Raw genomic sequence first — 22,854 nt, forward strand, 5'->3', positions numbered from 1 at the left:
TGGAATGTTTTTCCTTGACTTAAGTTGACTGAAAACATTTGTCTTAAATAGTTTTCTTCAGAATTGTCTTTACATAATTTTTTGGTAAATAAGGGCTTGATTTTCACAGTTTACCGAATGAATAATTGTCTTTTTGAAATACACTGACAGTCCAGTCTTATAATATTATGGTAATACAAAGACGTCAGAGTAGATTTTTTTTTGGATTCTAACTTTCCATTTTCTACTCCCCCTCCCTCCCTGTTAGGCTTTTAGCCTATTGGACTTAACTTGATTTTACTAAGTCACTTGAGAATGAGTTTATTCATTAATTAATAGGTTAGATTTCTAACAGCCTATAATATGTTTTATAACCCTAGTTTTGACTTCTGGTTGGATTTCTACATGATGAATGATGTAATTAAGAAGGGTTTTACACCCAAAGTGCTTACATGATTGGTCTCAGGGAACCAATTTTGGATATTGAAGATCCTAGGAATAGAAGTTTGTCCTGAGGAGTAACAATTTCTCTTGTTAAACTGAAAAGAACTTGGCACAGTGGAAAGGGCATGAACCTTGTAGTCTGGCTGACCTGGGTTTCAGTGCTGGCTCTGCCCTTCTGTCAGCTCTGTCACTTTTGACAAGTTTCTCAATTTCTGAGAGCCTGGAAAGTAGAGGGCGCTCAAAATATTTAAATTTTCTTTCCTTCCTTTATATAAGATGCTACAACTTTTTAAACTTTACCACAAAATTTAGAACTTAATACACTGTTTCTGGAGATTGCAATAAAGGTTATTTTTTCCCTATTTAGGAAAATATTTTAGAAGGAAAGAAGTATAAATAGAATTGTGGTGACAGGATATATATCTAACATACTTAAAAGATAAATTGTTTGAAATCTCTGTTAGCCTAGTTTGAATTTTGGTTATAATTAAATATGTTATTTTGTAATTAATATTCTCCATTAATTCAAAGTAGCCTCCTTTCTCCAATTAAATTGGATTGGTTTTACTTCGAACAGGAGTTCTTTACATTTATTTTTTTGTGAAAAATTATTTCATGAGGATCAAAATGACCATGAGACCAAACTTTTAGAAGTGTGTAGTTTAGAGGTGGTATCCTGTATATATAAAATATGCACTTTTTTTAATGTTTCTTATTAAGAGAGAGAGAGAGAGAGAGAGAGCGCCTGTGAGTGCACAAGTTGGGGGAGGGGCAGAGAGAGAGGGAGTCACAGAATCTGAAGCAGGCTCCAGGCTCTGAGCTGTCAGCACAGAGCCCAATGCAGGGCTCACACCAACAAATCGCGAGATAATGACCTGAGTCAAAGTCCAGTGCTCAACTGACTGAGCCACCCAGGCACCCCTAACATATAGGGGTATTTTATTTTATTTTACTTTATTTTTTACAGTTTATTTTATTTTTATTATTTTTTTTAATATGAAATTTATCATCTGATTGGTTTCCATACAACACCCAGTGCTCATCAAAATATAGGGGTATTTTAGAAGTGTATAGCTTAGAGGTTGTATCAGGTATAATATAAGATATAATGTGAATGTATCCCCTCCTACCGCCTGCTGCTGCCTTGGGTGTAGAGCTGCTCTGTTAGCACCAGTGAGGAATTTCCTGTTCTGGTCTAGAAAAACATCAGTGTTGTCTTCGATTCCTGTTTACCTAGAATTCTTGAGTAATTAAATGATTGGGTAAATTGATTATTTTAGTTAATTATTACCTAATACTGTATTTCGGTCACCAGAGTGATAGTATTTGTATGTACTAAGGTATATTTCTAACAGAAAGGCTATTCTGATTGGGTTAATTTTTAATAATTCTAAAGACTCCAGTAATTGTTGTGAATATCAGTTACTGTTCGGTACTCTGTGAATAAAAAAGTTATTTGTACTTTTTAGTGGTTTGGAATCCAGATACCTGGAAGTTTATTTACATTATTGATGGTTACTTGTCAGTAACTTATCTAAAATAAATTCCAATTTGGCAAATCATAAGTTGGGTATCTACTTTTTAAGATTTTTTTTTTAAGTTTATTTATTTTGAGAGTGACAGAACAAGAGTAGGGGAGGAGCAGAGAGAGATGGAGAGAGAGAATCCCAAGCATGCTCCACATTTTCAGTATTGAGCCAAATGCGGGCCCGAAGTCACAAACCAGGAGATCATGACCTAAGTCAAAACCAAGAGTCAGCTGCTTAACTGACTGAGCCACCCAGGCATCTCTCTTTTAAGATTCTTTTGTTTAGGGGTGCCTGGGTGCCTCATGCAGTTGAGCGTCTGACTTCAGCTCAGGTCATGATCTCACAGTTTGTGAGTTTGAGCCCCACATCGGGCTCTGTTCTGACAGCTCAGAGCCTGGAGCCTGCTTCAGATTCTGTGTCTCCCTCTTTCTCTCTGCCCCTCCCCTGCTCATGCTATCTCTTTCTGTCTCTCAAAAATGAATAAATGTTAAAATAATTAAAAAAAAAGATTCTTTTGTTTATTTACTGAAAGTTTTATTTGAGAGAAACTAGTTGTTCAGTTGTTGTTTTCAGCTAATTTTTGTGAAAGGACTCTTTCTGTTCTAATATTTCAGATAAGCAGTGTCCATCTATTATTTAAAAGTTAATAGAATTTTATGTTTTGGTTTGGTTTATTAAAACAAGTAACCATTTTACCCAATTACTTTCTTTAACTACAAACTCTTTTTCTATTGTTCCTATTTATAGTTTTGTTTCTCTTATGAATTCTTTCCTCAAAGTAAAATTTAAGTCTATAGAAACTCTTTTTTTCAGGATGTCCTTTATGAGTTACTCACATACAGAAAATTGTTTCATATTTTTCCTTCGAGATGATTATGTATTTTTTTTTAAATTTTTTTTTCAACGTTTTTATTTATTTTTGGGACAGAGAGAGACAGAGCATGAACGGGGGAGGGGCAGAGAGAGAGGGAGACACAGAATCGGAAACAGGCTCCAGGCTCTGAGCCATCAGCCCAGAGCCTGACGCGGGGCTCGAACTCACGGACCGCGAGATCGTGACCTGGCTGAAGCCGGACGCTTAACCGACTGCGCCACCCAGGCGCCCCGAGATGATTATGTATTTAAATGAGGGGAGAGCTTAATAATTTGTCTTTTAAATTTTTTCTTCCTTTTGAAGAGTGAATTGGATGTTCCTTTTAAAGTTAAAGCTGGCCAAATTGGTAAGTACTCTTCGTTTGAATTATTCTTAGTCCTTTTAGGTTTTTACTTTTCCTGTGTTATTTAATCTAAAATTTTTTAGCTTGAACAAAAATGTGAGAAGTTTTTGGCTTATGTTGGTTAAAACTTTTGGAGTTCTGGACCTAATATATGTTATATGTAATACATAAATACTTCAAAGTGTTTGGCAAAAGGGTAGAATATTACCCTCTAAAAAGGAAGCATTTGAACTGCAATGATAATTTTTGGGCTTTGGTTCTACTACACAAAATATATCTTGATTTTCCAAATTGATACCTAAGTTTTGTATGCTTTTTCTTTATATGTGAAAGTAGTATAATTTGCAAACTCTAGTAAATAAAGTTTAAGTATAGCTTATTTCCCTCATGTTTTGTTCATCCATTTCACTTGATATATTATGCAGCAATGTGGTATAGAGGATATGTCTTGGTAAGTAGAAAGTCTTTGCAGCTAAACGCTTATAAGATTATCCATAACTAAGCATACATCTTTGTTGAAGAAATTTTTTAGTAGGTCCTCTAAAGGTCCTTTGTGAAGTCCTCTCAACTGTCCCATATTAGCCGATTTTTACTTAAAAAAATTTTTTTTTTCAACATTTATTTATTTTTGGGACAGAGAGAGACAGAGCGTGAACAGGGGAGGGGCAGAGAGAGAGGGAGACACAGAATCGGAAACAGGCTCCAGGCTCTGAGCCATCAGCCCAGAGCCCGACGCGGGGCTCGAACTCACGGACCGCGAGATCGTGACCTGGCTGAAGTCGGACGCTTAACCGACTGCGCCACCCAGGCGCCCCTACTTTTTTTAAATGTATGTTACAACCCTAGACAACTGGCTGTTACTTTAAGAATTTTCATTTACGCCACCATCCATCCTTCCTTCTCCTTCTGTCACCCTTCTGCTTCACCACATCGCTTTCCTTCATTTATTTTGTATTCAGGGAAGCTTTTGTCTTTCGCTATTCTGTCATCTCTTAGCAATTACTTGAATACTTCTCTTTGAGTCTACTTTATATCACCTACATGTGTTCCTTTTAATATAAAGTAGCATTTTTATGTTTCTGTCTCTTCAAACAGGAGACACTCCCCAGATTGCAAGCATCCGTAGGGCATGCATTATCTTTTTGTTGTTGTTGGTTACACAGAGCCCTATGTTGTGTGAAGTGGTGATATTTATCTGTGATGATACCCAGGAGTATTGTGGTCCTGCATGCTTAATTGACATCCTAGAGTGAAGTTACAGCCTTTCATTCATTCTTTTACCTTTGAGATATTTATACACACATTGCTATATATGAGACTATGAAAGTAGGTGTGGGAGAGGCAAGGATGAATATAGGTTTGTCTTTAAGGAAGTTAGATCTAAAATTAGGACATAGTATTAAAATTGCATTTCCAGGGTATGGATGAGTTATATTTGACTAAAGAACTTTTACATTATTCATTATGTTATTAGAACTAGATTTATATTTTAAAAGAGGTTTGCTAATCTTTCAGAATTGGCTTTTTATGCTTTTAAAGTATTATAATCATTTAATGGCTCCCTTCAGGGTTTCTTATTGACCCTATCCCAACATATAGGGATACAAAGCATATTTTTTTATATTTATCCCTGTTTTGGTTTATGGAGTACTTATATTAGTTATTAAATTTCTTTTAAGTTTAAATATTATACCTAACCTATAAAGTCAGTGTGACTTGGTAAGCTTAATAAAGTTTTGGTATTCTAAGAGTTTGGTATTCTAAGTTTTGGTATTCAAATATTTGTGTGCTCGTTGGTTATCCTTTTACTTAAAAATTTAAACCTTGTCTGTTCTATCAGTGGGAAGCAGTAATATAACTAACTCAATTCCAATGGAATTTCGGATAATAAATGATGAGAGGATAATGAGTTAGGGTAAGTGGAAAGAAGAAAAGGTGTAGGGAACAGGCAATCCCTTTTTGTTAGGCTCAGGGGAATTTCTCACTTTTTCTTTTTTCTTTTTTTTTTTTAATTTCTTTTTTTATTTTTTAAAATTTACATCTAAATTAGTTAGTATATAGTGAAGCAATGATTTCAGGAGTAGATTCCTTAATGCCCCTTACCCATTTAGCCCATCTCCCCTCCCACAACCCCCCAGCAACCATCAGTTCGTTCTCTGTCTTTATGAGTCTCTTTTGTTTTGTCCTCCTCCCTGTTTTTATATTCCCTTATGTTCATCTGTTTTGTCTCTCAAAGTCCTCATATGTGTGAAGTCATTCTCTGCCTAATTTCTCTGCATAATTTCACTGCCTAATTTCTCTTTCTCTGCCTAATTTCACTTAGCGTAATATCCTCAGTTCCATCCACGTAGTTACAAATGGCAAAATTTCATTCTTTTTGATTGCCGAGTAATACTCCATTGTGTGTGTGTGTGTGTGTGTGTGTGTGTGTGTGTGTGTGTATATACACACACACATACATATATACGTACATATATATATATATATATACACATATATATATATCACATTTTCTTTATCCATTCATCCATCGATGGACATTTGGGCTCTTTCCATACTTTGGCTATTTCGATAGTGCTGCTATAAACATGGGGGTGCGTGTATCTCTTTGAAACAGCACACCTGTGTCCCTTGGATAAATGCCTAGTAGTGCAGTTGTTGCGTTGTAGGGTAGTTCTGTGTTTAGTTTTTTGAGGAACCTCCATACTGTTTTCCAGAGTGGCTGCACCAGCTTGCATTGCCACCAACAATGCAAAAGAGATCCTCTTTGTCCGCATCCTCCCCAACATCTGTTGTTGCCTGAGTTGTTCATGTTAGCCATTCTGACAGGTGTAAGGTGGTGTCTCATTGTGGTTTTGATTTGTATTTCCCTGATGATGAGTGATGTGGAGCATTTTTTCATGTGTTGGGTGGCCATCTGGATGTCTTCTTTGGAGAAGTGTCTATTCATGTCTTTTGCCCATTTCTTCACTGGATTGTTTGTTTTTTGGGTGTTGAGTTTGATAAGTTCTTTATAGATTTTGGATACTAACCCTTTATCTGATATGTCATTTGCAAATATCTTCTCCCATTCTGTCGGTTGCCTTTTAGTTTTGCTGATTGTTTCCTTCACTGTGCAGAAGCTTTTTATTTTGATGAGGTCCCAGTAGTTCATTTTTGCTTTTGTTTCCTTTGCCTCCGGAGATGTGTTGAATAAGAAATTGCTGCGGGCAAGATCAAAGAGGTTTTTGCCTGCTTTCTCCTCAAGGATTTTGATGGCTTCCTGTCTTACATTGAGGTCTTTCATCCACTTTGAGTTTATTTTTGTGTATGGTGTAAGAAAGTGGTCCAGGTTCATTCTTGTGCATCATTTCTCACTTTTTCAGACTCATGCTCACCATAAAGGCAATCAAATCAACTTTTTAGGAGTTTATGAGTTAATTACATATGTAAGAGTATCTGTTATAAATAGGTGGTTCTCACTATAAAGTCATCAGACTTAGAAATGGCCCAGAAGTATACTGGCATTATTACTTCTAGACTCCCCTCACATGGGAGCCATTTAGGAAACTCAACAGGTTTACAAACTGAAGAATAATACAATTTAAATGGAGAAGTAATTTGAGATTTTAACCCTGGGAATAGATTCCCAGGTAAAACTGCCCTACCTTCATAAACCATGAAAGTGAATCAAAATATCCTCCCTTACGTTGCATTATTTTATTTCCTCTTCACTTTATTATCCTGTTTAACAGTTCTTTGAACTTTGGGCATCTTTTTTTTATTTAAAAGAAGTTTTGTTTTCTTTTTTTTGTTTGAGAGAGTGTGAGAGGCAGAGTGGGGGAGGGGCAGAGAGAAAGGGAGACAGAATTTGAAGCAGGCTCCAGGCTCTGAGCTGTGAGCACAGAGCCCGATGTGGGCCTTGAACTTGTGAACTGCGAGATCATGACCTCAGCTGAAGTTGGATGCTCAACCACCTGAGCCACCCAGGCGCCCCAAACTTTGGGCATCTTGATTTAAAAGTACCAGTGATTCTGGTGGTATATGTACCACCACACTGATGACTTGGGTAGTCTTAGGTAATTCTTTTAACTTCTTTGGGACTGAGTTTCATTTTTTTCAAAGTTGAAATAATAGCTGCCTCATTCTACGTACAGTTGGGAAATATTAAATGAAATTATAATTATCAGAAAGTTTGAAAAGTATAAAATACAGTGTGAATAGTTACAAATATGGAAGAGATTTTTGTAAATTTCATTGTTGGAGTTTTTTCGTTTTTTTCTGAGTGGTACATATATTATATGCGTGAGGATTGTGTTACAGTCTTTCTCTAAAAGCAAAGTGGGAAATGTGTATCTTCTGGAGTAGCTCAAATAAGAATTTAAGGTTGAAATTATTATTTTTTTTTAGATAAATTAACTTTGAAGATTCCTTGGAAAAACCTTTATGGAGAAGCAGTTGTTGCGACCCTAGAGGGACTCTACCTGCTTATTGTCCCTGGAGCAAGTATGTTGTTTTAGATTATAACCACTCAGTAACAGCACAGTGAAATTAAATTATTACCTTGGCTAAATATTTTAATATGTTTAATAAAATAGAAGATACTTTAAACTGATTATATATATGCATATACACACATGTATATGTGTATGTACATTTTACATATACACACATATATATTGCCACATTTTATATAAAATATTTTTATGTTACTGCTGGAAAGAATAATTCCAACCATTTGATAATTTTAATCTCTTCTCTGAATAATTATTTTGCAACTAAGGCTTCATTTTAAGTTCAGATGCATTGGATAATTTACTTTTGGAGAATGAAATGAAATAAGTTTTTAAAAATGTACTGATGTGTTAAGCTACAGATTTCAAGAATGGAAAATTTTTCCCCCTATTTTGTTGCTTCTGGTTTTGAATGAGTGTTCATTCAAAAATGCATGTGAAAAAGGTAGATTATTTTTAATTGTAAATAATAGTATTTTAATTTTTAATGAATGTTGTAAAGCATTATTTATTTAAGTCATACCTTTTGTTATGATTGTTTCTTTTTCAGTTATAAAACAATAGAATGTTAAGAAAAGTTTGGATATTTTAGGGAAAAATTACTTGTTCTCCCAACCAGAAAGCAAACACAATTTTTATTTTTATATTTTGCTTTCTGTTCTTTACTATATACATACTCAATTTGATAGAGTATTTATCACATTTTATATATACAACATGGATCTGGCTTTTTTACTTAATGTATATATTTTTGATACGGGATAGTGATAATTTTGAAAGTCTATAGGATATTCCATTGTGGGCTGCCTGCTGTTTTGGACTATTACAATGAACCTTATAAACACCTTGTTCTTAAAGATATCTTTTTTATTCTTTGGTGTTATTTCCTTAGGATACATTATCAGCAATGAGATTACTGGATAAAAAGGAAATACCTATTTTCTGATTGTTGATACATATTCTTGAATTATTTTCAAAGAGTCTTTTTGTCAATCTATATTGGTACCATCTAGTATTGGATATTACGTGTTTTTTATAGTTACTCAAAATTTTACTCCTCAGATAAGATGACTAGAAATTTTCTGCCTGCCTCTGTTTCTCCTTTTTACCTTCTCCTCACTCTTTTCCTCTCCTTTTGGTTTTTCTCTCTTTCTTTCTCCCTTTATTTTTTGTTTTTCTTAATTTATTTTGAGAGAGAGAGCAAGAGGGGCAGAGAGAATCCCAAGTAGGCTCTGCACTGCCAGCAGAGTGGGGCTTGATCCCATAAACAGGAAGATTATGTCCTGAGCCAAAACCAAGAGTCAGATGCTTACCTGACTGAGCCACCTCTGTGCCCCATTCTTTCTCTCTTTAATTCCTTTCTTTCCCTCCTTTCCCTTTTGATAAAAGCTTTGTAAATAAAGAAGGATCGTTTATTTATGTTTAAACTTTTGTGAAATTAATTTAAAGATTGCGGATCTTTTGAATTGAAAAGTGGCTTACAAGACTTAGAGTACACATACACTCCCAATCATAATGAGGTTGAACGTTTCCTATTTTTCTGATAATTGCATTTTTTAATATGTGAACTAAATATATATTTTTAGGTATTAAATATGATGCTGAAAAAGAAGAAAAATCCTTGCAAGATATTAAACAGAAAGAGCTATCCCGAATTGAAGAAGCTCTTCAGAAAGCAGCAGAGAAAGGTACAATATGTTTATGTTTTAGATATATATACCTATATTTTAGATATATTTAATGTACTTTAAAGAGGATACTTTCGTAAGCTTTCATAAATTGTAGTTCCAAAGAAAGAATATTCTTCTAAAATCATATATCACAATATTGATTATATTTTCATGGCCCACATTTAGGAATCATTGCCACACGATTGTTTTATCTCACTGCCGGTTTAATTTTCCCACTGTCTTTAACCACTTGTTTTTCTGTGATGCTTTATGGAGACCTTTCTGTGAGTTCTTGCAAGCCTGTTTGTTTTTGCCAAATGCTAATAGGTTCTATCTCTACATTTTTAGGTGTATCCATGGAAGATAGTGAGGTTCACCGTATCAAGTGTAGTGAAATAATGTTTAGAGGAAGTAGTGCTGTAATTCTATTTCTAGCTATGTCTGCTTATATCGTATAGGATATTTTAAAAACTTGGTTTTTCAGATTTCAACATTTTAACATCTTGCCTTAAGTGTTAATTTTTTGTTTTTATCTAAAAATATGATGACTATTTTGATTTGGTTTATGGAGAAAGAATAAGGATGAGATGAAAAAGTAGTCTATAGAGTGATGAGTTGAAGGATTCCTCCAGGCCTCCAGTTTTTCTCTTTCAAGTCAAATCACACCCCAGTTGCTGTTTGGGGTGTGAGAATTACTAGCAGTTTACATTGTTTTTCTATCATTTGGTTGGCATGTTTATGCATGTCTGTGATGGGAGAAGACGATACCACAAATGCTAATGCATTTCTCTTTGGTCTTTCTTAAAAGGTAGGGCAAACCGTGAGTTAGAAATGACAGAAATGATTTTGTTTCCTAGTGTAATCAGTAAGAAATCTCTTAAAAATAGCTTGTTCATTAAAATTCCTTATCAATGATTCTAATTTTTTTTTTGCCCCAAGTGCTTGCTCTTATGCAGAATTATTGATTCTTTTACAGAAAATTACTAAAATACTTTAAGTATTGAAGCTGTCTAAATGAAAGAAATTTTTTAAAAACTTAAATGTGTTTTACCTTTTTCTTTTCATACTTGAGCATATTTTGTCTTTCCCCTGAAGTTTAAGAATCTGTGTTTTTATGCAAACAGTGTTCTTTATTTCTGTTACTTTTGTGTGCCAAATAAAGCAAAGTGAGAATGGTTTTGTTTATGACAATTCAGTGCGATTATTTACTTTTATTCACTTTTGGTTAATTAGTATATGTGGAAATAGTACCCTAAAAATGAGGAGAAGGACTTGGAGAGCGTTAGAATTTCATTTCTTTCTTGATACAGGTCATATTAAGTATATTTTGTTAACACACTGTATTTAATGACATATTTATCAGTAGGCATAGTGATATATGTTTAGATAAAATGAGATATAAAATATGTATCATAATATATAATATAGCATAATTATATGCATAACTTATTATGTATGTATAAAATTAAGTTCTATTTTTCCTTTTTAGAAATAAACTCCAAACTCCTCTTTCTTTTTTATTTTTGGATGGAATTAGCTGTGATTGTTTAAAACATATTTGAGTGTTTCCAGTGAACTGTAAGAAGTGTGTATAGTCTCTCCTGTTTTAGTAGTTGACAGTTTAATTGGCAAAATCATAACCTGCTGTACATTTTGTATTGAGCACCTATGAAATTTTGACTGCTGCGTGTTTAATGCTTAGGAAATTTATATGTTTAGGATGATTTGATGTATTTATAGGGGCTGAACATCTGTGGCCCTGAGTTTGTGTCGATAGGACTATTATGCTTATATAATGTACAATAATTACGTTGTAACTTCCTGAATAGTAAAATTTACATTTTGGGGGGATAGAACTAAAATTTAGAATGTAAAATTCAGTTTTAATGTTATTATCTTAGATTTTTCAGAAAAATATTCTGAGTATAAAAGAAATGAATTCAGGGTGCCTGGCTGGTTCAATTGGTAGAGCATGTGACTCTTGATTAGGGGTTGTGGGTTTGAGCCCCATGTTGGGTGTAGAAATTACTTCACAATACATCTTAAAATAAAAGAGATGAATTCAAGAATTGGGATATATATTGATACTGTTTTTTTAAAAATACATTTAATTATCTTGACTGCATATAAATTTTTTCAAGTTTCCATGAATATAGGTCATATTTTTATATAGTATTATTCATGCAAATGATAAAAAACACCCTAGTCTTTAGATGCTTTGCACTTTGCCATTATTAATATTAATACTGTACTTTATTTTGGAGACTTATTATTTTTCCACTTATTTCTTGGTTTTAAAAGCACAAAAGCACCATGTCACATGTATAGAGACTAAGAGAGGTGAGAAGAGGAAGTAGTTCAACTCAAAGCAGCAGATGATAAAATTGAAAACAAAATAATCCTGCTAATCGGCTTTAAAAAAGTATTTTTACTTAATTTGTTCTATTTGGTAAAATAGAGTGCTGCCCACAGTCTTGTGGGAAAAAATAAAATTGAAATATAATAGTTCATTTCTAAACAATTTGCTCAACTGTAAAAATAAACTTTTTATGAAAAAAAATTTTTTTAAATGTTTTTTTTCTCTCTCTCGAGAGGGAGACAGAATGCAATCGGGAAAGGGTCAGAGAGAGGGAGACACCAAATCTGAAGCAGGCTCCAGACTCTGAGCTGTCAGCACAAAGCCTGACGTGGGGCTTGAACTCATTAACTGTGAGATCATGACCTGAACCGAAGTTTCACACTTAAACAACTGAGCCACCCAGGCGCCCCCCAATAAACTTTTAAAAATATAAATATAAATATTAAAAATATATAATATATATATCATATATAATATATAAATAAATATAAATATATATATTTTATTTTATTTTATTTTTTGAGAGAGAGAGAGAGAGAGACAGCATGTGAGTGGGGGAGGGGCAGAGAGAGAGGAAGACAGAGAATCCCAACCAGGCTCCACGCTGTCAGCACAGAGCCTGATGCAGGACTCGAACGCATGAACTGTGAGATCATGACCTGAGCCGAAATCAAGGGTCAAACACTTAGCCAACTGAGCCACCCAAAATAAACTTCTTGATATTTTTCTCCTTTTATTTTATTATAGTGAGTTTATTTTCCTAGAAAGGCTTTTTATAAAGTAAAGGGAAAGATTAAATTCCTATGAAGGCCAAAGATTCCCAAATGCTATAGATTCTGTATTTAAAATGTTAATTTTATCTAAGTAGTATACACACACACTTTAAAATCAAATAGTTTTCCCAAAAAGACTTCTGAGGGAAAATGTCAATCCCCTGTTCTGCTCTTCTCTACCCTTTAGACCCATTCCTTAGAGGGAACCGTGGTTTTAGAAATACTGATGTTCTGCCATTATCTAATTTATTAGCATAAGGTCTTACCTAGGATATCCTCTTATGGTAGTCACGGAGTTTACTTCTCTTACCATCATATTTCACTCTAAATTGCCCTCTTTCTCGTCTCAGAATATGGTATATAATAATTTATGGCCAATTACAGGTCAAATTTACATTACTCTGACAGTGTAATTGTTCACTGTGCAGGTCAAATGATGTACTGTGATTATATTTCCTTTCTTTACAACCTTTTGTTTTTCTTGAACTTGTGAATGCTTCTTTTTTATTTGCTTTCTTTTCTGTGTAAATTTACCTTTAATTCTTTTCACTTGCCACATGAAATAATGTTATATGACTCTCAGTGTTACTTTACTATTGTCATACCCACCTATTGGTTCCCCACCCACACCCCATCCCCATTTTCTCTTGAAGGTCTCCCTTTGAAATGGTTGTTTTTTCAGTCCTGCTGCACAGCTGTCATCCTGGGATTGGTCTTCATTACTCTTCTGTGTTTAGTTCAGTGTTTTCTGGGTCCCTTGCCTTTTGTTCTTTGTTAGTCATGCTGAAGCATATCTGTAGCTTTTAAGAAAGGATACATTGGATATAATTTTTTTAAATCCTTTCAAGTCTGAAAGTCTTTGTTTACTTACATACTTGTATGATTTGACTGGGGATAGAATGCTAGGTTTAAAACTAGAATTTTGAAGGCAATATCGTTAGTGTCTAGGTACTTTTGAGAAGTCTTATGCCCATCTGCTCAACACGCTGATGGAAACATAAAAGTCAGAGAATCCGTGAATCGTGCTGTCAAAAACCTTACATTTTAGTTGAGAAAATCAGACATACGCATAATAATAAACAGGAGAAGAGTGTTGAGTCTCATCAGAGAGGTAAAGATAAGAGTGCTAAGGAAGTTCAGAATGAACATATCATGTTCAGCCAAAGAGATCAGGGCAGACACTGTTTAGACACATATTTAAGCTGTGTCTAAAAGATGAGTTTGCAGAAAAGGAGACAGGGTCTTCTAGGTGGAGGGGACAGTGAAGAGAGACAAGTGTGGAGTATGTATGGGGAGCAGCTAAGAATTTGGGAGTTTGATAGAATGTAGTTAAATGTAAGTTAAAAAGCTGAGTTTAGGTCAATTTTAAGAGATTTGAATGCCGTGATGGTGATAATGGTGACGGTAATGACAATGGTAGCAGCTAACATTTAATGAGCATCTACTATTCGCCAGGTCACTTTTCAAAATGTTTTCTATTTATTGACTCATTTAATAGTTACAACTCTATGACTTAAGGCTATTGTTCCCGTTTCTCCCAGTGGAGAAAGCTGCAAGTTAAATAAGTCATCCTAAGTCACAGAGCTAGAAAATGATAGAGCTGTAATTTGAACCTTCTCTGGCTCTAGAGCCTTTATTTTTAGTTTCGTGTTATAACAGACTTTATAACCACAAAGAGAGTCAGTAAGTTTCCCTTTTACTTTCTTTAAAAATCCAGGGAGGGATGTCATAAGAGCTGTGTTTTAGAAAGGTTAAGCTTGCTGTCGTGTCTATGCTGTATGTGAGGAGGGAATTGGAGGATGGTGCTATCTGGCCATCACTAACAAGAATGGATAGAAAGGAGTCATTGTATCTAAAAAGGGACAGATGAGAGTAAATTAAAGTAAGATGAGTTCATTTTAGTTGACTCTGAAGTTAGTGTAAATCTCTCTCAATATTGCGTTCTGCAAATGGGCAAAAACAGTAGGCAAAAAGGGAACCAAAATATCTGATTTTTGCTCTGTTGGAAAATTTCAAACAATTCAGTGAGATATTAGTGCTAATTTGTCTGCTTTGCTTAATTTGAAATGATTAATTCTTATAATTCTAATTACTAAGAAATTTTGTTACAATATTATGATAATAAAGTTTGTATGTTGAAATAATGGAAATGATGTCACTGTGAATACTTCCTTAGAAATAGATTGTTTTGGTGTCACTGCATTTCACTTCTTCTGTCACATGATTTCTAATTCTTTGAATTAAGTTTAGACATATTTTACATGTGAAATTAAAGTGTCTTTTAAATGCTTTGCATTTTGGTTATTGCTGCCATGCGGATGCAGGGGCACATTCAGGGGAGTTCATATATGGCTTGGAAAACTTTGTTTACAAGGACGTCAAGCCTGGTGGGTATGCATGGTTAATTTTATTTCGTTATATAAAAAATTATATTCTTATCTACTCTTGAACATTTAATGGAGCCCATTTGATGACATGCCTTTTTTTTTTTTTAAGAAAATATGGAAATGTAATTCAGGTTTTTTTCCTTTACCATCATTTCCATTTCCCAACCTTCTGTAGCCATTTGTTCATTCACTAAATATTTAGTGTATTCACATGGCAGGCACCGTGCTGGATGCCTGAATGTTCATGGGGTAAAACAAACATGAGCTGTCCTTGTGGAGCTTACAGTTTGGTCTGTAGACAACTTTCACATCTGGATTGCCTTGTGGACTCTGTCATATAGTAGTTTCTCAGCTGGGCAAGTTCTCTCCTATAGTAGTAGTTTTCAGGTTTGTAAAAAGCAAGAGAATGGAACCTATTTTACTGTGTGAGACTTTATTTAGAGCCTTGATAAGAGGTGTCCATCTGGCGTCCTTCATATCCTCCGTGATTTGCTTTACCTCCGTAGGAGCTCCAGAGACAAATGTAGACCATTGTCTTACACAGCATACTGAAATTTGAGACTCCACAAAAGGCAGATTTGAAGGCTGACTGCTTTAGCATTTACAATAGGATTCTTTTACTTGGTAGGGAATTGATCAAGTATGTTAAAATAATAATTCTGGTAATTTACAAAGTAATTTGACATATTTAATTATATTTTCTATAATTTTATAGGAGTTTATTATATTAACTTAGTCACACTTAAAATTTTTATCAATTGAATGGCAAGTGAGGTGTGTACTCAAAACATAAACAATAAGCATTAGGTTAGAATTACTTTTACAGCTAGAAACTTCTTTAATATTTGGGTTCATTTGGCAAATGGAAGAAGAATTTGCATTGCAGATTTCACAGCATTGAGTGGAATGAATGGTCTTGAAAGGCGTTTCTCTTTTGATAAAATTTGCCCCGTTAGCAAATGTGACTGACTATGCTAATTTGCTTTGCAGTTACTTTGTTTAATATAAAAGATAGTCAGGAAGTACTCATGGCTCACTTTTTAATTTTGTTATGGTTAGACCAACTTTCTACAGTCTCGGAGCAGTGTTTTCTGATCCTACTAAGAGTTATCTGCCTCCAAGGTACAAATGAATTCCAGTGGCCTGTTCAAGTCATAACAAAATCATTGGACAATATTGGTGATCAAACAAACAAACAAACAAAACACCACCTCCCCCCAAAAAACCAGCCAGTAATCAATCGCTATAAAGGAAAATGTAATTGCTTCAGAGTTTACTTTTCAAAAACACTACATTAACCTGGATAAAAAACTAGTCCTAGACTATTGATGATTCTGCAATGAGAATAGTTAATTTGGTGATGATATCTTCATTCATTTGGCTAGGACTTAATGTATACTTCATGATCATTTCATCTTTCTACTTTCTGAGTGTATATTCCTTCCCCATTTGATGTCATTTAAAAAGTTATTCCAGAGCAATAGTTCCCAAACCATCAAAACTGTTTTCATAATAATACTAAAACAGTATTTGATTTTTTACTGTGCCAACACTGGTGCTGATGATGAAGAAGCAGTGTTGTGTAAAATTGCGGCTGCCTCAGCATGAATCAAGGCAGTGGCACCAAACTTGACTGCTTGCCATTGTATTGTTCACTACCATGTACTCACAGTAAAAAAAAAATAAGATGAAACAAAAGAAGAGAGCCCCAGTATTACTTAAAAATGTTATTAATGGAATAGAAAAAATTTAATTTGTATCAACTTAAGCTCTTGACTATGTGTCTTTAATTTTTTGTGTGACAAAGGGAGAAGTATGTATGAAGCACTTACGTAGAATAATTGTCTTAAGGAAAAATACTTGCGCATTGTTTAAATTGTCAGCTGAACTAGTTGCTTTTTTCCTGGAAAATCATTTTACATGGAAGAGTGATTGACAGACTGTTATTATTCAGATTTGGGTGTTTGGTAGACACTTCAACAAAAATCAACTCATGATATTTGTTGCTAATAATAAGATTTTAACTTTTGAGCAAAAATTAGAATTTTGGAAAACTTGTATTTGCCACCTGGAGTTTGGCAGCTTCCCAGTACTTAAAGATTTTTTGATGAGATTGGCAGGGGTACTAACAAACGGGATTTTTGGTAGTAAATAATGAAATCACTCAACATTGAGAAGATCTGCATAATTCAATGAAGCAATATTTCCTTATTACCAATGAGTGATAAAAAAAATCAGGTATGTGTAAAAGATCCATTTAAAGTGCAAGGTAACCAATTTAATTTAATTTGGATGAAAAATTTATTGATAGAGTTTCAGATTCCAAAATGGAATTAACCTTTAAGAAACTACCACTTGTTGAGTTTGGGTATAGTATCCGTATTTACATGAAAAGACCATGAAGATGTTCCACCCTTTTTTGTTTGTTTGTTTTTGTTGCACGTGTATGTGGTTAGTTCAGATTTTCTTCATATGCTTCAATTTAAACAACATATTTCAGCGGATCAAAGGCAGAAGGAGGTATGTGAATCTAGCTGTCTTCTGCCAAGCCAGACATTAAGAGATTTTTGTAAGATTGTAAAACAGTGCTACTCTTTTCACTACAATTTTTTGTTTGGAAAATATGGTTATTTTTCATAAACATGTGTTATCAATGCTATTGCATAGTAGTTTTTAAAAAGTGAATTAATACATTTTTAAAAAATTGCTCAGTTTTGATTTCCACTCTGGCAAATATCAGTAGTTGTAACCCACAATAATAAAAAGCTTTGAAAGGTTCTCAAGTAAGTGTGTAAAAGGTGCCCCAAGACCAAAATATTTGAGGACCAATTTAGAGAGTGATTGAGAATCATAGACTTAGTATTCATCAGATTAAATAGAAACTTTCTAACACTGGGATCAAATAAAGATGAAACAAGAGGCTAAAACAGTTGTGAAGCCAGAAAGATAATAAGGTAAGGTAAGAAGAGTGAGTTACAGTAGTATCTAAACCCAGAAGCTGAAACTGTCTCTGAAAGCTGTTCTAGTCAAGTGGGGGTAGTTTTCAGGGCTACTTTGTCTTTCTTGTTTCTTTTTAAGTAATACTTCTTAGAGAACTCAGTCTGTTTCTAGATGTTTAATTTATGAATGAAAAAGACTTAGGGACCATCATTATGGTAAGAAATACTGGTAATAACAAGGTCCAGATTGTTTATGTATTTATTAAATATTTTCGTCTTGAAACTTAGGGTTTTATTCTTGGAATCCAGGATTTGGTTCTTTGGGGTTTTTTTGTTTTTTTAATTTTTTTTAATGTTTGTTTATTTTTGAGAGAGGGACAGACAGAGTGCAAGCTGTGTAGGGGCAGAGAGAGAGAGGGAGACACAGAATCCGAGGCAGGCTCCAGGCTCTGAGCTGTCCGCACAGAGCATGACGCGGGACTCGAACTCAAGAAGTGTAAGATCATGACCTGAGCTGAAGTCGGACGCCCAACCAACTGAGCCACCCAGGCACCCCTGGTTCTTCTTTTTTATAGTGGCAGGACAATTTGCTTTAAAATATCAAGAAGAATTTTATTTAGTTATTAATTTTTTTAATGTTTATTTATTTTTGAGAGAGAGAGAGAGAGAGACAGAGTGTGTGAGTAGGGGAGGAGCAGAGAGAGAGAGGGAGACATACACAATCCGTAGTGGGCTCCAGGCTCTGAGCTGTCTGTCAGCACAGAGCCTGATGGGGGGCTTAAACTCAACTAACTGTGAGATCATGACCCGAGCCAAAGTCAAGACACTTAACTCACTGAGCCACCCAGGCACCCCAAGGAAGAACAGTTTTAAGATTTCAAGCTAAATTTCATGTGTATTTTCTCAAATGCTATATATATAACCTGAGCTGGGTGTATATATTTTATTACAATGTTCAGATGTGGATTTTTTGACTCATTTGAACACATGCCTGTCATGTGCCATGTGCCTACATATTAGGATAATTCCTGTCCTAATGAAGATTCCTGCCTAGTGGCAAGACAGTTGTGTAAACATTTCAATTACAGTATAATCACTGCTTAGTGGAAGTCTATGTAAAGGTGTAGAGGTAGATGGCCCTGGAGCTGCTTGGAATATTGAAGAAGGCCTTAGGGGATCTGGGATTTGGGAGCCTCCCAGGAGTTTGCCTGGTGAAGAACTTCAGGGAGGGCAACTGAAGTTCTGGGAATGATTCATATAAGAGAGAAGCATTAGCCGTTAGAAAGTTAGGCTTGTTTTGTTAGGTAAGAATAGTGTTTCTGAAGTATCCAGCGCAAGCATGAGTAGAGGAGATAGAACGGCACAAGGAGGTAGGGGTCAGATCTTGAAAGGACCTTTGTGTCATGCAAACACTTTTTCATTTTGTCTGCCGGGCTGCAGAGAGCCTTACAAAAGAATTTTGAGTAGGGGATTAACAGGCTGTGAATGGCATTGTAGAAGGTATTAGTCTAGTGGCACCATACGAGGATGTTTATTTTGGAGGTAGTGTGGAGACTAGAGGCAAGCGAGACCATACGGAGACCACTTTAAGAGTGCAGACTAGAGATGATGTCTAGTAGGAAGTTGGGTGTCAAGATGTGTAACTTGGATCAGATGGGTGTTGCTTAATGCCATAAAAGTGAAGCAGTGCCAATTAAAGAGGATGAGGTTTTAAAAGAATTAATTACTAAGCCAATTTCAAAGTACAGTTCAATGTACATTCTTCTCTTTGTGGGTTCTTTGTATCCTTAACTCGTTCAAGGGTTTTGCTTGTGAGGTGTATCATCCAGAGGAAGTTACCTGTCACCAACCTAACCATTCATTTCATTTGTGTTCCTGTGTCCCTACCATATATTTGTGAAAACCTTTCCCTGAAAGTTTTATATTCGGTCATTATTACATTTCCAGTATTTTGATAATCTTGAAATTAAAGTTAAACTTTACTTGAAGAGTCAAAAATATTTAAAGCGCTTTGTGTATGGATATTTGCTAATTTTTGTATAATTGTACTTGCCAAGTTATTTGTAAGATTAAAGGAGGTTATTCTAGACTAAGGAGGTTTATGAATTTCTGTTTGTATTGAAATAGCAGGCCAGTTTAGAATAGAAGTAAAGCGAACTTACCAGAATTTGCTGTTAGGAAGAATTCTCTTGTTTTTCTTTCTGTCCTCTAGTCTCCTAACTTGAATTTTATCCTTTTCTCACTAAAATGCTTCCACTGAGAAGGACGTAAACGTAAAAAGCACAAAAAACATTTTAAGAAACCTTTTAAAAGTCTTGATCGCTCGAAAGGTAGGTAAAAGTAGTTTTTATGCCATGTGTTATTTGTACACGTCGCCACTTGATTTGTCTTCAAAGGTAAAATGAATGTTAGATACTCCATAACTTCAAAAATAAGTTTTAACTTGGAAACACATATTAAAGTCTAAAATAAATCTAAAATAAAACAAGGACACCAGAATAGGCTGTCCTTTCTGTTGAGTAGTGCCTTTGCTATGCTTTGGTCATTTGATAGTGAAGTATGTGAGAATTTCAACTCTTGACCTTGTATTTTTCTGTTTTTTATAGATAAGCCAAAAGAAGCCAAAAAGGATACATTTTTGGAAAAATTGGCAACCCAAGTAATTAAAAACGTACAAGTAAAAATCACAGACATTCACATTAAATATGAAGATGATGTAAGTAATTTAAACTTATGGAGGTGAAGCTAATAATTGTGTATTTTATGATACTAATTATTGATTTGTTTAGATATGGGTTATCCGTACCAGATTCTAAATCCATGATTTTTTTTTCTGATGAATATACTACCATATCTTTCCTGTGTTACACTTCTTTCATTAGGCACTTATGTGTATAAATATAAAACCACTGCCCCTTTCTAAAAGTCATATGAGAGATTTTTCACTTGTCCTCTGTTATTTATTTTAAATTTTGTTTAATGCCTTAAGACTTATTATAACTTTAAGGAACTATATTGATAAAAAAAATTAGGTCCAAGTGGTGGTGGAAATAATCAACTATAATGGTAGTTAGTAGAGAGTGGACTAAATCATACACCAATAGACTGCTAGTCCCATGCTCTTTACATTCCTTCAGAAGGGATTAAATATGCACAACTACTCACATACATGTGCAACAGTATATTGAGAAACGATACTTCACTTATAAACAAAGTTTAACCTTAGTTGTTTGAAGACTTTACTGATTAATTTTACTTAAACTAAATTTACATTGCTTTGTTTTAAAGTTGGAAAATTATGTAAAATAACCTTGAATTTTTTCACTTACCTAGGATGATGGAAATGCTATTCCGTCTCTTCTAAAAATGAGTTTGTATTCTTTTTTGTTTTTAATAACTTAAGGTTTGGATTTAATTAAAGCATTACTGACTTATATAGAACTTACTTTCTTTTTCTCACAGATTCCTTATAGAACTTCAGTTTTCGTAATACGTACTTGTAGTTTTGCAAGATACACTATCTCCATCTTACTTTGATTTTACCTTTTGGTTTTAGGTAGTCATTAAACTGAATTTTGTTAACAAATGTCTAAAAAACCTAAGTCATCAGTGCCCTTGTTTAAACAAACTTAGGAATATAAATCACCTCAACACATCATGGAAGTGAGAGTTATTATTGAAACTAATGGCGTATTGATGAATGTGAACCTCAGTTTGAGCTTTAACTAAGCTTTTTTACTGTGCAAGTACAATTAAAAAGGCACATTATTTCTCTCTTTTTAATAAAAAAATATACAGAGATGCACAGGAGTGGGATAAGTAACATCAGTAATGTTTAAGTTGGTGTCACTGACAAGATAGATTAAAAAGGTCTAAGAGGAAAAGAACTAAAAAGTGCAAAGGGATCTTCCTTGTATCATTCCTCTTTCAATGTTATTACCTTAATTATTGTATTTAGGATAATGAAAAATAGAGTTTAGAAAGTGGGGAGTAGGGCAAGTATAATAATGTATCATAAAGATGCTCACTGGATGATAGTAGTTTGTGGGTGGTGCTTTAGCAAGTGAGGAGTTATGTTTTATTCTGAAATAGCTGCAAGCTATCTTGAGCTGGTTTTCTGAGGTATAAGGATGAGCATGGAAATAAAGGAAGATAATAAAAAACTAAGCTCCTAGAGCGATTTGTGCTTCTCAGTTATTCCAGAGCATGCATTTTTCCTGCATTTGTGAAGGGTCTGTGTGACTACACTCTGGAGTCCCTGTTGGATGACTTAAAACAATATGTTTTTTCTTCTCTCTCTAGTTTCCCTAGTTTCTTTCATGGCCAACCACCCTGTATGACTTTTGGACATCCCTGTGATGTCTAAAACAATGACATTGTACACATTGTGGTACAGTGGAAGCATGGTGTGTCAATATAACTTATGTATCGAAGATCAGGAATAGAACAAAAGTTTAACAGGTTAAGAGAGTATGTTAAGAATCTTGGGCATTTCCTAACAAAGCAGTTTTGAAAAGTTAAGAATGTTAAAGGCTTAACGAGACAGTTCACATTTCTAAGTGTTAAAAGTAGTTTAGTGGCACGGTTATTATCCATGACATCTTGTTTTCTTTATCTTTGAAGAACATCTTTAATAGTAGACCTAAAGAGACTGTCTCTTTTTCACTATTTAGACAAGAATCTAGTTAGTGAGAAAAGAGTTCACTTCATAAGAAAAGAGTTTCACTGGGAAAGTATCGTATTCATATCATGCCTACAAAATATGGGTAATCCTAGCCATGTTACTGCCTTTTTCTCTTCTTTTTTTCCCACAAATCCATTTGGATTGTGTGACTTACTTGCATACTAATTGCCCTATGTTGCCTACTGTACAGAGTGGAGCATGGCTTCGCTTTTACCATCAGTATATTTTCATGTCATCTTTTCTTTTTTGATAGGTCACTGATCCAAAGCAGCCTCTTTCATTTGGTGTCACACTGGGAGAACTCAGTCTATTGGTAATGTTGGCTGTATTTACAATTTACAGTTTACAATTACATGTAAAATACTGCCATGTCACAGGGT

The 22,854-nt window shown here is 34.4% G+C and overlaps 1 protein-coding gene across 5 annotated transcripts in view; it reads left to right on the forward strand.

The window, feature by feature from the left end:
* VPS13C (vacuolar protein sorting 13 homolog C) overlaps positions 1-22,854 on the forward strand; it is a 195,726-nt gene that overhangs the window by 13,777 nt on the left and 159,095 nt on the right. For 3 of the 5 annotated variants that reach the window (XM_023255275.2, XM_023255277.2, XR_002742905.2), the window contains exons 3-9: positions 3,130-3,172; positions 7,559-7,654; positions 9,249-9,350; positions 14,789-14,851; positions 20,055-20,120; positions 20,397-20,506; positions 22,728-22,787. In XM_023255275.2, coding sequence (XP_023111043.2) covers positions 3,130-3,172; positions 7,559-7,654; positions 9,249-9,350; positions 14,789-14,851; positions 20,055-20,120; positions 20,397-20,506; positions 22,728-22,787 — 540 coding nt within the window. The remainder of the gene's footprint in view (positions 1-3,129; positions 3,173-7,558; positions 7,655-9,248; positions 9,351-14,788; positions 14,852-20,054; positions 20,121-20,396; positions 20,507-22,727; positions 22,788-22,854) is intronic. The other 2 variants (XM_023255276.2, XM_023255278.2) reach the window with 1 other exon arrangement.

Source organism: Felis catus, chromosome B3, assembly GCF_018350175.1.
Source record: "Felis catus isolate Fca126 chromosome B3, F.catus_Fca126_mat1.0, whole genome shotgun sequence".
Classification (NCBI taxonomy): Eukaryota; Metazoa; Chordata; class Mammalia; order Carnivora; family Felidae; genus Felis; species Felis catus.